Source organism: Malurus melanocephalus, unplaced genomic scaffold (genome assembly GCF_030028575.1).
Source record: "Malurus melanocephalus ecotype Western Australia unplaced genomic scaffold, MMel_1.1 scaffold_65, whole genome shotgun sequence".
NCBI classification, from domain to species: Eukaryota; Metazoa; Chordata; class Aves; order Passeriformes; family Maluridae; genus Malurus; species Malurus melanocephalus.
The window spans coordinates 1,504,429-1,520,232 of NW_026623297.1; the positions used below are offsets into that span (position 1 = coordinate 1,504,429).

Below are 15,804 nucleotides of genomic sequence, written 5' to 3' on the forward strand. Positions count from 1 at the left end.
AGGGAAGTAGGCATAATTCCCCTGTCTTATCTCAGGCAGACACTTTAAGCAGGGATGAATCTCTCCAAATAAAGGCRAGCACAGCTTGCTCAGATCACAGAGTTTGCACTAAAATTTAAGGCATTGTGTCAGATGAATTCCAGTCCCAGAATCTAAATTGACAACACTGAARTTAATTTACAGCAGGTGAGGATCTCACTGTGCCAGAGTTTTCATTCATTTGCACAGCACTATTGAGAAAATGACCCAGTCTCTGTGTCTAAATACCTGCTGTGAACACTCAGTTGGTGTGAAAGTCTCTATCATTTTGGGTTTTCATGCAAAAAAACACAACAACCAAAACATGCAGAGCTCTGGAGTTCCAGTCCCACCAAATGTTCCTGATATTCTTGTACTTTATTTGGTTTTGTCTTGAAAGCCTTTCACTACTTTCCATTGGATGTCTGTCCAGGGATGCAGATGTTCTGGTATTGYCTGKTGAATAATCCAGTTTCAAAACACARAAGGAGAGAAAAGGAAAATGTCAAAGCAGAGGCTTTCCGCAACATATTGGCATGAAAACCACTTGATTAAGGGTATTTTTAGGTTTGGGGTTTTTTCTTTGCTGTTGTTTCACATAATTATTTTAGTTTCTCTATTTTAAAAGGTTTGTAACTTTTATTCCCAGTTGTTGTAAAACATGGGCTTAGAATACAAACTTCTTCCAATCTCATTATTGCTTCCATTTTATTTAAAGCTTTGAGCAATTCACCTCAAAGCAGATTGGGTCACAATTCCTCCCAAGTATCCTGACTGTGAGCCTTGAGTCATCACACTGCTCTGAACCCTGCACACTGCGGAGTGAAATGCTGAAATTGGAGGAAATGCTGTGGATCAGAGCAAGGCTTAACCCAGCACCTACTGTGCCTTACTAAAGGTTGAAGGAAGTTTTAGTTTCTTATTCAGAAGTCGTAATTTCCAAGTACCTCTGTTCTCTGATAAAAATCGCAGTTGCAGAAAGGTTTGTGGAAAAATGATCACTTCTTATCTATGGGCAGAATAGAAAAATAAGACTCAAAATGTTATTACAGACCAATCTGAAATAAACAAAGTTTACTTTACAGTACACAGGACCTCAGAGAAATCTTCCTGATGAGCTCCCAAACTGCAGGTCCAGAGGAAGAACCAAACACAATTGCAGCTTTTGATCATCTCAATTCTTGTGTTTCTCTCGTTCCTGCTGAATTCAGTGTGGCCACATCCAGTCATTTTACTGGGGACATCACCATACATTGTGACACACACTGAATATTCTAGGATGAGCCTGACTTCATTTTATTTCTGTTCCTCTYCCCTTACATTTTGCCAAAGCAGCACAGTTTACAAGCCTTCAACAAGAAATTAAAACAAGTGGATTGAGTGAAAGTAGCACACAAGGGGAAGGACTAAGAGAGAACACCACCAAAGATAAGCAGAACTTCATATGAGTTYTCTTAAGGTTATCACTGAGAAAAGAAGGCTCTGGGGAGACCTCACTTCAGCCTTCMAGTACCTAAAGGGGCCTTATAAAAAAGTTATTTTTACATGGGCAGATAGCAATAGAAGAAGAGGTAATGGTTTCGAACTAAAACTGGGGACATTTAGATTACATGCTAGGAGAAAATATTTCACTGTGAGGGTGGTGAAGGACTGGAATGTGCTTCCCAGAGAAGTTGTGGATGCCTCAACCCTGGAAGTGCTCAAGGCCAGGCTGGATGAGCAACCTGCTGTTGGAAAACGTCCCTGCTCATGGCAGGGGGAGGKGGAACTAGAAGATCATTAAGGTCCCTTCCAATTCAAAATATTCTGTGTTTCTGTGATTGCTCCCTCTTACGTTACCTAGAAAAGGTATTTAAATTCTCTRTGCCTCATGATATGGACCAACAGCAGCATTCCTTGTTGCTTGAGGAGGAAATGTCATCCCCATTGGTGTGTCAGCACCAACTGTAGCTGCTTCTACTCTTACATTGAAGCATCTGTGTTGGTCAGTGCTGGAGAGGAGTCAACAACCCCTGGCTCCTGAATTGTGACTCCTGCTGCTATCTGAATATAATCAAATACCTTGATTTTATGGATACTACCAGCTCTGGAAGGACAAAAACTGCAAACTTTCCCCCTCACTAACAAAGAATCCCAGAACTTATTTTTCAAAGGTTTTTGTATGAAAGCAAATCCTTCCTTTGAACAAAGATGACAGATCATTGAAGCTACTCAACAATTTCCCACTGTGGCTCCAAGACAGTTTTCCCTAAACCTTAATCAATTGTATTCTATATTACAAACACCAAGCAACATAATCAGAGCCAAGCCAAAACACATTCTTTGTGAAGTTCCCTCCTAGCAAGCACTGTCAAAGCTGAGACAATAACGTTCTGCTAATTTGCCAATAATTTATACAGACACCACTAAAATGTGCTTAATCCTCAAAGAGATTCAGTTGCTTGACTCCAGATTTCAAAGAAAAGCATGCAAATGCAGCAATAAAATGCATTCCGTTTAATCAAGTGAACACATAACAGACTGATTCACATTGTTTTATGGCATCAAATAGCAGTTTTCTGATGGGATTCCATGTGGAAGAAAAGKGGGAGGTTGCTGCAAGTAAATTTTGGCAGTGCACTAGAAGAGGTCACAGACAGCTAATTTCTTAGTGAAGTGTTAAAGGCTTCCAAAATTTATCTCTTATGGAAATGGAAACTTCCCCTCTCTACGACATCTTTAACAGAAAGAAAAGAACAGCAGAAGTCAGCTCAAATATTTCAGTTTATGTTTGCTTAATTGCTTGAAAATGCARTTTTCTTATTTTAAGGTAAAGAAAATCTACAGTATTGGTTTGCATCCCACTATGTTAGCACTGCACCAGATACACCATCAGACTGCCTGGGAGAATCTTCAACAATATCATGACAAACCATTTGGAAGCAAAGCTGAGAAGAGTCACACAGCAAAGTCTGTCACAGCTGCCAAAAAAAAATCCATTCCATTTTATTTGGAAAATATAATGGAAAGGGAAGGGAACCAAATTAAACCTGTGTGGTATTAAGTCAAATTAAATATTGTTCATAATAATTAAGGCATTTTTGCATTACAGGGATATGGGTCCAGTGATGAAAAAAGAAATGGTGTTCTAGAGAATGAACTGTAATTATGGCTGAGAAAACATATGGAGAGAGAAGGGAAAAAAAWTAAGGAGATGTAGACAGATGAATTTTGATGGCAGTGAAAAGCTCTGCTCATGACTGAAGACCTGCAGTGTTCAGGAAAGGCTGCAGTGCCACCAAACATCTCAAGTCCAAAATTTCAAATATATTTTTATTTTATGAATGTCCATCAGATATATATCTTTGATGCTACAACACACTAGTCGAATAAAAATCAACAACATAAAAACCCTCATCATAAAAGATCCAAGAAGTGAAATCCCAAAGCCATAACCACTTTCTCTGTGAGCATATCATCTTTGACAACCATATATAAATGACATCATGACAACAAATACAATGTACAATAATAAGTGTGCAATGGTACAAAATATACAAAAAGGAATGTGTATTTAATATACATTCAACATTACCCCATAAAAATCTTTGTTGGGAAAGTGAAGTGCCTTTTCAAGACCAACAGAAAATGTACACCACTTCAGTTAAGACGCCTGAAGGATCTCCTGTCAAAAAAGTGAAGTGTTCTTCAGCTGGAGCTATAAAATAACTGAGCTGAATTTTCCCTAATGAAAAAAAAAAATCTAAGCTTCATAAAATTTTTGTCCACATCTAGAATATAATAAAATATTTAGAGTGCAGAAAATTCAGTTTAATTTAAATTTTACTTAAAAATGGGCCCTCTTTTATTGATAGACCTAGCTCAGTCATATAAAATCAATAATCTATATTCCTTAYAGTAAAAAGACCATTTCTGCCCATTTCTCTTTTCTAGTTTTGATGCATTCCACAATTCACATAAATTTGCTGTAATGGAAATATGAGTCTGACCAGAGGTCAATACAAAAATCGTTGCTCATTTTCTCTGACTCTACACAAGTCTTGCATAATTTTACTCAAATATTTTTTGCCTACATTTCAGATTCCTTTGAGTTTGACCTCAGTGGGAATTTCAGGAAATTACTACTGTGGATATTATGAAGATCACATGCTTATAATGTGGCTGATTTTATGGAAAAGTCCACCTAGCCTCCAGTTTCCAAGGCACTGCTTTGTGCCTTTCCTCCAGAGCTGGTACTTGCACTGACAGAGGAAATATTTAGATGCTGTGCAAGGGCACAACTCATGCTCAGCTCTGGTGGGCATCCATCCATCCATCCATCCATCCATCCATCCATCCATCCATCCATCCATCCCATCCATCCATCCTTCCATCCCATCCATCCATCCACCCATCCACCCATCCATCCACCCTCCCATCCAACCATCCCGTCCATGCATCCATCCATCCATCCCATCCATCCCATCCATCCATCCATCCATCCATCCATCCATCCATCCATCCATCCATCCATCCATCCATCCATCCATCCATCCATCCTCATTCCTTGTGTGGGCCCAGGAATAAAGCAGGCTGACTATTTCTAACAAGCCTCCCAACTGACAAAGCTGATCCCTGATTCCCAAAAGTAGAGATTTTTGCTGTACCTCCAGAGTTCAGGCTTTGCTGGGTCCTAGCCCTGGGAAAGGTGACATTTATGCAGCACAAGGGAGGACACGGAATCTGCCAAAGACCTCTCTCGAAAGGACAAGCTTCCACAGAGAGGGACAAGTGCAACTTGCACTGTAGGTACCACTTTACATCTCTCTATAGAGTTTGAACCTACTGCTGCCTATAAACTCATGGGGCCAGACCTACAATCCACACAACAGCATCAAATTTAAATTTAATAGCACRAGGTTTTACCCCAACCCTGATGGCCATGAATTAAGCACCAGAACAGGTGTAGTTTGCAGGTGCACCACCATTTCTCTTGTATTAGAGGTCAACACAGACCACCCAGACCTTCAAAGCRTTGAAATTAAAAGTATTTTCCAGAGTTCAAAACTCACCTGAGGCTCATTCCAAGTACCATTCACAATTTTGATTTCAAGAGAGACTCACAGTTGTGCCAGTAAACAASAACACACAACCTTTGCAGGAGGTTGCAGGCCTCCCTGATAATCATTTCTTAGGAATAAACATAGAAGGAGTGAGAAGGAAACAAAAGGTACCTATAAATCATATGGCATGCCTGAGTGATGCCCAGGTGAATGCAAAAAATTCATGTTATTTGCAGTATGTTTATCTCTTCCTGAGTTGAATTTCATTCCCAGTGTGGAATCCAAGCATCTGCTTTCTTTTTTTGGCAAGGTACTCAATCACATGGTAAGGCAATCCAATTTTCTGGTTTGCTTCCTGTCTTCTTTCCTCCTAAATGGCCAAGCATTTCTCACCAAGATCACCACTATAATGTGTGCCAGAATATGTTTAAAATATGGTCCTGTAAAAATAGAAATTAGGTTTGTTTCTTTGAAGGCAGCATTAGTTCTTCATATATTCTGGGATCTTGAAGATTTCAGTTGAACAGATTCAAAATTATCTTCCTTTTCCTGCAATGGAAAAGACAGGTTTCCATCAACTGGGTTTCTTCAAGTTCTCTCCAAGAGTCAGCACAATAATTTCTTCTCTCAATATCCTTTGCCAAAAACTTCACTTTATTTTTAATACAGTCATTAAGTTTCACTCTTTAATATTTAATATCATTACTAATTCTGTAAAAATTCGCAAAACCARTAACATTATGCTACAGCTATTGTTCATGGTAGAGGGTACAGGGAAAGTCTGCATTTCATATTCATAGAATAGAACAGGTAGTCRGAGCTGGGGAATTGCAAAGTAATCATTTCTATGGTTATTATCACTTATGAATGTGTTTCTTACAACATATAAAATGTTTGGAGCATACTCTGTGAGTGTGAACACCACAGCCTTGCTCCTGGATTCCAATCTTAATTCCTCCTCCAGGAGATCCATGAAAAGAGTCTACAAATCATTTGTCATCTTAAAAATCAGGGGTTGAGGGCTGAGCTTTCTCTCTGTCTTCATTTGCTGGGTGACAGCCTAGGCCATYTGGCCAGGAGGCATCAGGGTGAGCGAGAAATGGGAACATACACATCCAAATAATTTGGAAACTATCTTAAACTACCTTCATGATMAGATTTTTAAAGCCCTTCACTCAGATCAGGTCAGCCTGGTGCAGATGTGAGAAGGAAGGGGAGAAATTGTCCTTTGCTAGTCTAGTGCAGAGTATGTGTTCTGAAGAACCCAGTATTGTTATGCTGCAGATGCAACTGGAACAGCCTCCAATCTGAAACAGGTTTGTAATTATTTGGCTTCTATCTCATTAAAAATAAGCCATCCTTTTCTATATTACAGGCCTATCCCTCATCCCTTGGGTACTCAAACCCACTAACATCTTTGTGACATGCTGGCAGAAATGGCATTGCCTCAAGCTTGAACATATAGTTAGGATACCGCGGAGTTTTCTTTCTCTCTCATTTYACAATTCTCCTTTTCCTCCCCTGCTTTCCTCCATATATTTTTYCTGTATTTGACATGCATATGGAGCAGGACATGAACTTTTTAATCTTTTGCATAAATGAAAAGTGATGCCTATAACATTTGTTTTCAATAAATATATATTAAATTTGAGTTATCTGCAGGAATACAGGACACAGCTGAGTAAGCTAATGAGACACTGGAAGTTGAGTTTGCCAGTTACTGTTATCTAGCAGTAAAAAAAAGAACAAGCTTAGAAATATCTGTCAGGCTTGTTGAAAAAGGAGACAACACTCAGGAAGCCTGCTGCAGTGGATATAGGAACAKTAAAAAACTCCAAGTAGGTATTCAAGTTGTCTGAATACTGAAGTACTAAASCTTACTTCTGCTTTTGCAACATCACCAGAAAATTTGATGTGATTTGATTTTATTTACATTTTCAATATTCTCAATATTGAATTAAGAACTAATATTGAATTTCTGCCCCTTTCCCCTAGGAACAATATTGATTTTCCAGGACAAATAGTCAGCCTGGGGTCAAGGGAAAGTTCTGCACATTATCTGTGCAATGGTAACTTCTCCTCAGARGGATATGTGGGGAGCAGGTAGAGTGTGGCAAGAGGACACCAGCCTAATAAAATAAGTAAAAGAATGAAGAGAAGAAAATAGTAGGGGAACAGAAAGACAGCACACAAGTTTTAATGACATTGCACTCAATCACAGAAAGAAAAAAGGAATACAAGAAAAAAAATCTAAATTCAACATTCAAAGATATTATTTGGACCATAAACTAGAGTGTGATGTTTAAAATAAATCTTTATTATGGTCTTTTAGAACACCTTCCTATTAGGTTCATCCTTGTAAGAAACTTTCTAAGAAACCCACTTCAACAAAAACTGTTTGAAAGGGAAAATGACATTTGCCTTTATCCTGATCATAACAGATCTGGAATCCATCCCTTAAAGACAGCACTACCCTTCCCATAGCACAGACTTCAAGGCATTTGSAGCAAAGACCAAAGAGCTTTTGGGATCCCCATGAAGGCCCTCGGTGGCTCCTCTCAGAAATGTTCAAAGGACACCAAGGATTTGGTGCTGTCAATTCAGACATGCAACAATCCACATCACATGTACTGCAGAAAAAAATGTTTTTTGGTGTTGCTTCCCAGTGGAATGGAGGATGTTGCTGTATTGGGCAGGAGGCTGAGGCTGATGCATCTTCTTCAAGTAAATCCTACTCAGAATTGTGGTTCCCAAGTCGGCCATGAAGCCAGCTCAGGTGGCCTGCAAGCAACTGGCTGGTGGCTGTGTTGACAATGTTAATTTTTTATATCTCTGATAGCTGTGTTTCCAATGTTAATTTTTTATATCTATGATAGCTGTGTTTCCCTCAGCAGTGAAGGTGCCTGGGAGGACTCTGGGAAGAAAGTTTCTCTCTGTCATTAACATCTTTTCAGGTGTCACCCATGCAATAAAAAATGCTGCCAAAATCTCTCTGTGGAGGAAGGWGCATTTACCCAAAACCCTACAACATTTCTTAACTTTATCCAGACTGTAAATTTCAGCAGATCACTACGGACCGGATGAGGTGTGCGTGGGAGGCTGCACTGCTGTGAAATTAGCATCAAAGACYCATCACATCCAGTAATAAATAAAGGTAATAATTATTTTTGGCATCAATATTGGTAATTACTACTCACCTTAGTTGCCAAGGACTTGAGCTTCCCCAGCAGTGACTGCTTATTTGAATATACTATTTCTTCTTCATTATCTTCTCCTTCCATTATAGCACAGCTGTCAGCAGCTGGCAGTTCACATTCTTTTGAGTTCGTTGTCATCACTAATTTGGAATATTTATACTCCAGTCTGAAGATATAAAGCCACACAGGAACAGATTTTTTCACTAATGTCCTATACTCAGGGATTTTGTAATTTAGATTATCTGCAGTCTTCCTACATAGTTACTTCTGAGGTATTTAGTAGAAAATAGATATTTTTCAATCATTAAAAATATGTAAACAAAATAGCATTAACAGTACACCAAGCTCTTGCTCTCCAATTAGTCCTCTATCCTTATGAAAGAATCGTGTTTTCCCAAAAGAGTATAAGTASGTTGAGAGGGCTTCTTGCATGAAGAAGTGCTGGTTGGGGAAGTAACCAAAATAGAACTAGGCAATATGGTCAAGAACCTTATTTTTTACCAAGCTGAAAGGGACTAATTCGACTAAAGATACCCTTCTGGTCTTCAGAGCTTGAAAAAGCCCTGTTGCTTAAGAACCTAAAGTGAACCTCAGACTCTCAAAGGTTAAAAAGACAGTTCCTATTGGCAAATTATGCCGTAACAAAYTGCTGTGGATTTTCTGTACTTTCCTCACCAGAATTTTGATTACAGAAGAAATATCAACTTCTTGTATAAATGGACTGATCCTACAKGATGCTTCTCATCAACAGTGTCATAAAGTCAGATCCAGGAAAAGTTTTCCTGTTCACTCCATCAAGCTTTTAGCTAACTTTGATAYAGAACACAAATTGTAGTACTTACTTCTGGTTCTTCTTCCAAAAATAGCAAGTCAAGGCTATGAGCAGAACAGCTGTGAAAGCACCAACACCAGCTCCAACTTTAAGCCAAAAATCTACTGTTTCACAAGGGCTTGTCCTTTTTTCTGGCAAGGAAACTCCTTTAATGCAATGCTTTGGYTCATTCCATACATACAAGGTTTCCTTCCAAAGAGAAAACAAAAACAAAAAGTGAGCTGCTTGTCAGAATAAAAAAGATCTATTTAGAATTGCAGAAAACAAGCTCTTTCTGAGGTAGAAAGGTCAGATAACTTTTTGATAGAAGGAAACCAAAACACATCCTTCAGGTTTTCAGACTCTAGGTGAAGTCATATTGACTAATCAGTCATCCCCTTGCTCGTGCCTGCAGGTTCAGGCATAGCAAATGGTTTTCCTGTGCTGTATAGCTCTCCATGTGACACAATCTGGGCTGGATAGCTGCTGGGAATGAGTTGTGCCTGCACAGGAGCTATTGATAAAAGGGACAGCTTGAACCTGTGGAAGGACTCCCTAATACTTGACTAAAGAAGGCAACAGCAAAATCACTGCAAGCAAGTAGGATGAATTTATGAACTGACATTTAGAAACCTTTCCTAGGCTKCTCCTGATGTTTATGGCCATTAAAGAACCACAGCCCTTTGGGGACTCCTCTTTCACAAATTATTGGCTGCCTGTATGAATGCACTGAGAGCTCATGTTCTTGCTCACACAGTTGGTCAGCAGAAGCCAGCTCTCCTCCAGGAACCACACTGCCCCTGGCACAAACATTCCTGAGTCTCAACACAGCTCCTCCCTTGGCTTGSACCCAAGCCAGCTCAGAGCCTGACATCTTCCAGCCCTACCTGTACTTACTGTACGTTTGCAATCAAATTTCAACAAGAATCCAAGTTACAACCAAATGAGCCCATTTGACTTGGACACTCATGTCCTGTACCTGAAATCCCTTTTTGCAGGCCCCCTCAATCTCGTGGTAGTCTTGCTCTGTGCARAGAGGACAAGCTTCTGCACTTTCCCACATGAAGTAGAAAGTGCATCCATCACAGGTGCCCGCGGGGCAGGAGCTACAAGGAGAGCAGAGCTCAGTTAYCATTTATGAAAGAAACACAATGGGGTTTGCATCCTCGTCCACGTTCTGCTGCTGAAGATTGGGAATGGGAAGAGAAATGAGTAAACATCCATCAAGTCAGCAGATGGAAGAATCTGAGGGAAGAAATTTTCCCAGTTTGTAAAATGCTTTCTCAAGTGAAAACAGGTGTTGAGCTGTCAAAGATCTAAAATATCAATTCAGTTCCTGGCAGTGAGTGCTGGGAGAGGAGAGGAAGAGGAGAGGGAGAGGGAGAGGAGCAGAACTACACCAGTGTTTGACCAGCACACACCTCCATCACTGTTCTCCTGCACAAGGTGGCTGTTCCACAYGAATGCTGCTATCTGATTCCTGCCGTTCTTCTAATGATGTCTGGGTGATTTAGTCCATATGGAATGGACTYGTCCTGTCATGGTTAATTACTAGAAGGATGTTCACAAGTTAATGAAGAAATAACAGCTTCTTCTACTCTAAGAAAAACTAATGGTCTATTTTGCATTCAGCCTGCAGAAGAAAGTTGTACTGGCAATAGCAGGACAGACACGTAGCTTTTGTTACTGACAATCACATCAGGTCTAACAGCAGCAATGGCCAAAAGTCCATRCAAGGAGTTTGGTCATGGCAATACCAAATATATTCATACAGAAAAAAAATGGATTTAAAGTTATAAAATATCATTTAGAAAACTGATATCCTGATCTGAAGCATTGAAAAGTCCCCCAATCTAAAAGCCCATTCTGGTTTATTCAGATTTAAACACCTGATAACAGGTACATTCCTCTGTGAATTATGGAGCATTTTTTCAACCTACATGGCAAGAGAACTGACAGATCCTTCTCCTCAACTGCTTTCATCTTATASTGCAGCTTCATGTGATACTAAACACCATGCCTGGAGAATCAAGGGGTTACATACACTTGACACCTCACAATGTGAAAACAGCTCCCTGCTGAGCTAATCAAAGGGGGATAGGAAAGGAGAAGATGAACTGAGCTAAGGTACGTGTGTCAGCTGTCTGCCATTTCTGCCCATGCTCACCCTTTTAAAAGCAAGGTAGGTTGTTCCTCCCTCACTTTTGGTGATTTAGCACAGTTCACATCGTGTTTATCCTGTGGCACTGTAAGAACAACTGGAGAATTTTCACACAGCAGCTGATAGACAGTGGGTTRTTGCCCAGCATGATTTGTAGTGTGACAGGTCCCTCAGAAACGGAGGCAAGCACCTCCAAATTGTTCAAGCATCAATCACTCATCCATCACCTGTGAAGACTCCACTTTTCCTTCATTCAGACAAGCACAGTTTGGCTATCTGGGGACAGGGATCAAAGCATCCCACACTTCTCGCACTGTTAAATTTTGGGAAGAGGACTTAGCTTTTGGGAAGGAGGATGAGTGAGAGAGGTATCAACAGATTCATAGTAACATCCAGACTAAAATGGGCCTTGATAACCAAAGAGGACCATTATCAGAGTCAAAGGGAATTCCAGCAAAATCACAGTGTGTTGCTAAAGAGTAAAAGAATTRATTCTTTAACTAGTTTTTTTTTGGTTCTTTTTTTTTTTTGTAATTTTTCAGTTATGCTTGTGCCTTATGTTTATGCAGGCATAAACAGGATTTTGGAAGAAAGAAGATCTTTAAGTCACTGCAATCAGACTGAAGGGGGAAAAAAGTCAGGCAAATTAAAGACAACTGGTACAAGGTGGCCAGAATACAGTGATGAGACATAAATAAATATATCCCAAACATAAAATAGACAGAGTCAGGGCTCATATTAGCATTGCAATAGCAGATTTCACAGTTCCTAGGACAGGTTGCTCTTTAAAAAAAAAATAAAAAGTTGTCCATAGCCATTGTTGTAGATCAAGGAAGAAAAACAATCTCCCAAAGTCCCTACCAGACAGTTCTAATGAGGATGCCAAAGATTAAATTAAGGAACTGAAATAAAGAAGCGAAGACAAGAAAACATCTCTGCATTTTCTTTTGCCTTTAMGCTCAGAAGAACCTCAGAACACACAGCCTAAACACAGATGAGCTGCTCTGCTGGGAGGGGGTGGACACCCAGGAGACACAAGAGAGACGTCCTGGATGACTCCCGAGGGACAGAGCACTCATGGCTATTATGTATAAAATTACTAATGAGTATTGTAATGACTACCAGAGGAGCAAAGAGTTTTTGGTGCTACTAGGAGACAAAGACTGAAATACCTGGGSACAGAAAGCTCTCCTTGATTTGGTTTGTTGGGGTTGCATCTCATTGCCACTACAGTTGCTCTGCCATTTTCACAGGAGGTTGTCACTGTTGAGGACCTAATGTCAAACAAGAGGAGAAAAGTAACATATTTTTCACTATATTAAACAGATACTGTTCTTTCATAGGTTTGTAAACGTTCATGAAGCCGCAATACTAACAAAACACCCTTCCACCACAACGCTTTTGACTTTGCCAGCTGAAAAGAAAAAAAAAGGAAAGAGCAACAGAATCAGGATAGGCCTCACCAACCTCACCAATTTATTTAAACTCAACGTGCTCTGAGATGCCACTTGGAGAACTTCTCCAGTTTTCTGGCACCTTTGTAATCTAATGAGTCAAGGAGTAAACTTTCCCACCAAACAGAACAGAATGATTGAAAAGGAGAATCACAGCTGCTGTGGTTCATATGTTAACTCTGCTGCAGAGTTTACAGTGGCTCGTTCCTGGCCGAACAACCTGAGACCCAAAGTGTCCTGAAATAGCACAGGGCAAAGGGGATTAAAAAAWYYTWWTYCMRKWWWAWTYTWAAWTWWTWAWTWAAAAAAAATCTTATTCCAGACAGAAATTGTAAACCCAGTTCACAACATGATCAAAGTAGGGTCACTGGTGTGGGGTTCAGTCTGCAGATTCAGACACATAATTCAAGTGGTCTCATAAACATAGTGCTGATATCCAAAGTCTCATATTTAATTAAGTCCCAGCTTAGGAACACATCTGACATGAAAATCAGCATGTAGACATGTGAACTGAGATGGTCTCTGAGTTAATTCCTACCCAAATTGAGGCATTCTTTTTATGGAGAAGGATGAAGAATAGGAAAAGTGTACTAGTAACTGTGCATGTTGAAACAATTAATTTTAATCTTGATTAATCTTTGGTTTTTATTTTGTAGCATCAAAGTAAATGCAAATGAAARTGAAGTAAAATTTGCAATCAGAAGTGGACATTTCAAAGTCACATGTGAGAAAATATGGAAAGTAACAGCACACTGAAAGTGGCATCTGGATGAATCAAAGTTCTGGTATCACTTCCTACAGATTAAGCATAATTTAGATTTGAGTAAAGAGTGTTTGCTGATTTTATAAGATGATCTTCAACATGCCAATCAATATCATGCAGATACTGAYTAAAGTGGTAAAGATTAAAGGTGGGTTACAGATCCCCCCTCGTGGTTTTACTTTCCTTTAAATAATGAAGGCTTTTGACATTGCAATAAGCAGCATTTTTACCTACTTGTAAAAGAAATGCACATCCGGTATTTTGATTGGAGAGGGAGGAAACATGTCTGCCTTGATGCTGATATTTTCCAGTGTTGTTTCAACAGTAGCTCCTAAAAAGTGAGAAAGAAAAAAAAGAGGAGCAAACTATGAATGGATTTTTGAGGGGTTCACATGTCATATTTTCTCAGTCTGAAAGGTGTRGATCTCATTTAACAGCATTTAATGGCATTACTATACATTACACACTTTTTTCTAACTAAACTTTGCATATATATATATATATGGTCCTCAGCTTGATTTCCTCATGCAGGCATTGCAAAATTTAAAACAATTAAGTAAATACCAGTGCAAGTATTTATTACACTTTTATATTMATTTARAGCAATCACTGGATATTAAAGAAACATAAAACAATTTAGGCTGACAAAGAACTGCTGGAGATACTTGATTCAACCACTCAAAGCACATGGCTTGAGTGTGTGAGCACAACCTTCACACATCATAACCATGTAATGACCTGAGTCAAATCTGCAGTACTTTGGGACATGAAATCAGACTCAGAAGGATTATGGAATCATAGGCAAGTCTTGATGGCACTTTTGGGAACAAATGACAGGCTGGTGTGCGAGCTACATGGATTTTGGGCAAAAGCTGAAAGGGAAGAAGATTCAAGTACAGTTCTCAGAGGTCCTTCCAACCCCGTGARCCAAAGAAGACAGAAAATATTGCTGCTCCACTATTTTGGAAGACGTAGTTGTATTAGTGGGGCTGTATCCTTCTAGGGGGATAAAAATTGCTAGAACAAGAAGAAAAAGTGGCAGTGGCCGGAAACTGGTGAAAAGATTGAAGAAAAGAAGTTTTCCACTTGTTCTTGAAACAGTTCAAAGAATCACAGACTTATAGAATGGCTTGGGCTGGAAGTGACCTTTAAAATATTTTTGTTCCAAACTCTCTGCCATGGGCAGGAACACCTTCCACTAGACAAGGTTGCTTAAAACACTGTCCAATCTGTCCTGAACATTTCCAGGGATGGGGCAGCCACAGCTTCTCTGGGCAAACTGGGCCAGTGTCTCACCACCCTCATMATGAAGAATTTCTTCCTAATATCTAATCTAAACCTACTCTTTTTCAGTTTGAAGCCTTTCCCCTTATTCTGTAACTACATGCCCTTGTAAAAAACCCCTCTCCAGCTCACTTCTAGCCCCCTTAGGTACTGGAAGATGCTCAAAAACCTCCTTGAAGCCTTCTCTTCTCCAGGATGAACARCCCCAGCTCTCTCAGCTGTCTCCATAGGAGGGGCAGTCCAGCCCTCTGACCATCTTTTGGCATCCTGTGGACTCACTTCCACATCCTTTTTATGTTAAGAAAGGCAACTTCAACCATTTAAAAATTCACAAATTGAGATAAAGAAAGAGTCTTCTTTTTTGCATTAGGAAAAAAAAATCAGGATTATCTCCTTGCTTTTCAAGACAATGACTGCCCTCATTCCTCYAGTGGTGGGAGACACTATTGGCACCTACTGGCACGAATGTTTGTGAATTAGCAAACCCATACCTAAGAGTGACCTTTAACAGAGTTTTGATGACAGTGAATTGTCAAAAGACTCCTGGGGAGGGGATATGGTGACCCAAATTACAATGTGGCTCTCACAATGAGACAAAATAATGGTAATGGAAAACGGATTTCGGTTCATTGACTGATACACAATGAGTRAAAGTCAATATGAATTTATGGAGAGCCTCTGTTGTTGAACAAATCTGGGCTCATTCCTTGAGTGCTGATGAATTTGGTTGCTAAAGAAAGTTATGTAAATTTATCAAGTATTTCACTAATTACCACGAGATTCTAATTAAAAAGTTAGCAGTGTACTACAATTAAGCACACACTCTGCATTAAAAACTATTTAACTAAGTCATTATAAAATTATCTGGCCATGGGAAATTGTCATCAAASGTGGGATGTCTCCAGGCTTCTCAAGGCATCAATATTGAAGTGTGAAAATCCAAGATTAACATCAGGGATCTGCAAGTAACTGTATCATCCATGCTGGTAAAGTGTGTAGATGAATCAAAGATTGAGAGGATTAAAAATAAAATACAGAGTAACTTGGGTGCTTGGGTCACTTGGGAAAATGGTC

At 39.5% G+C, this 15,804-nt stretch overlaps 1 protein-coding gene across 1 annotated transcript in view; it reads right to left on the minus strand.

The window, feature by feature from the left end:
• Positions 1–4,469: 4,469 nt before the first annotated feature.
• Positions 4,470–15,804, minus strand: part of ELAPOR2 (endosome-lysosome associated apoptosis and autophagy regulator family member 2) — a 92,407-nt gene continuing 81,072 nt past the window's right edge. The window contains exons 17-22 of the mRNA XM_057366420.1: positions 13,681–13,777; positions 12,402–12,503; positions 10,048–10,174; positions 9,100–9,278; positions 8,258–8,423; positions 4,470–5,609 (exon numbers count right to left, since the gene is read on the minus strand). Of these exons, the coding sequence (XP_057222403.1) occupies positions 5,550–5,609; positions 8,258–8,423; positions 9,100–9,278; positions 10,048–10,174; positions 12,402–12,503; positions 13,681–13,777 (731 nt within the window). The 3' untranslated portion in view covers positions 4,470–5,549. The remainder of the gene's footprint in view (positions 5,610–8,257; positions 8,424–9,099; positions 9,279–10,047; positions 10,175–12,401; positions 12,504–13,680; positions 13,778–15,804) is intronic.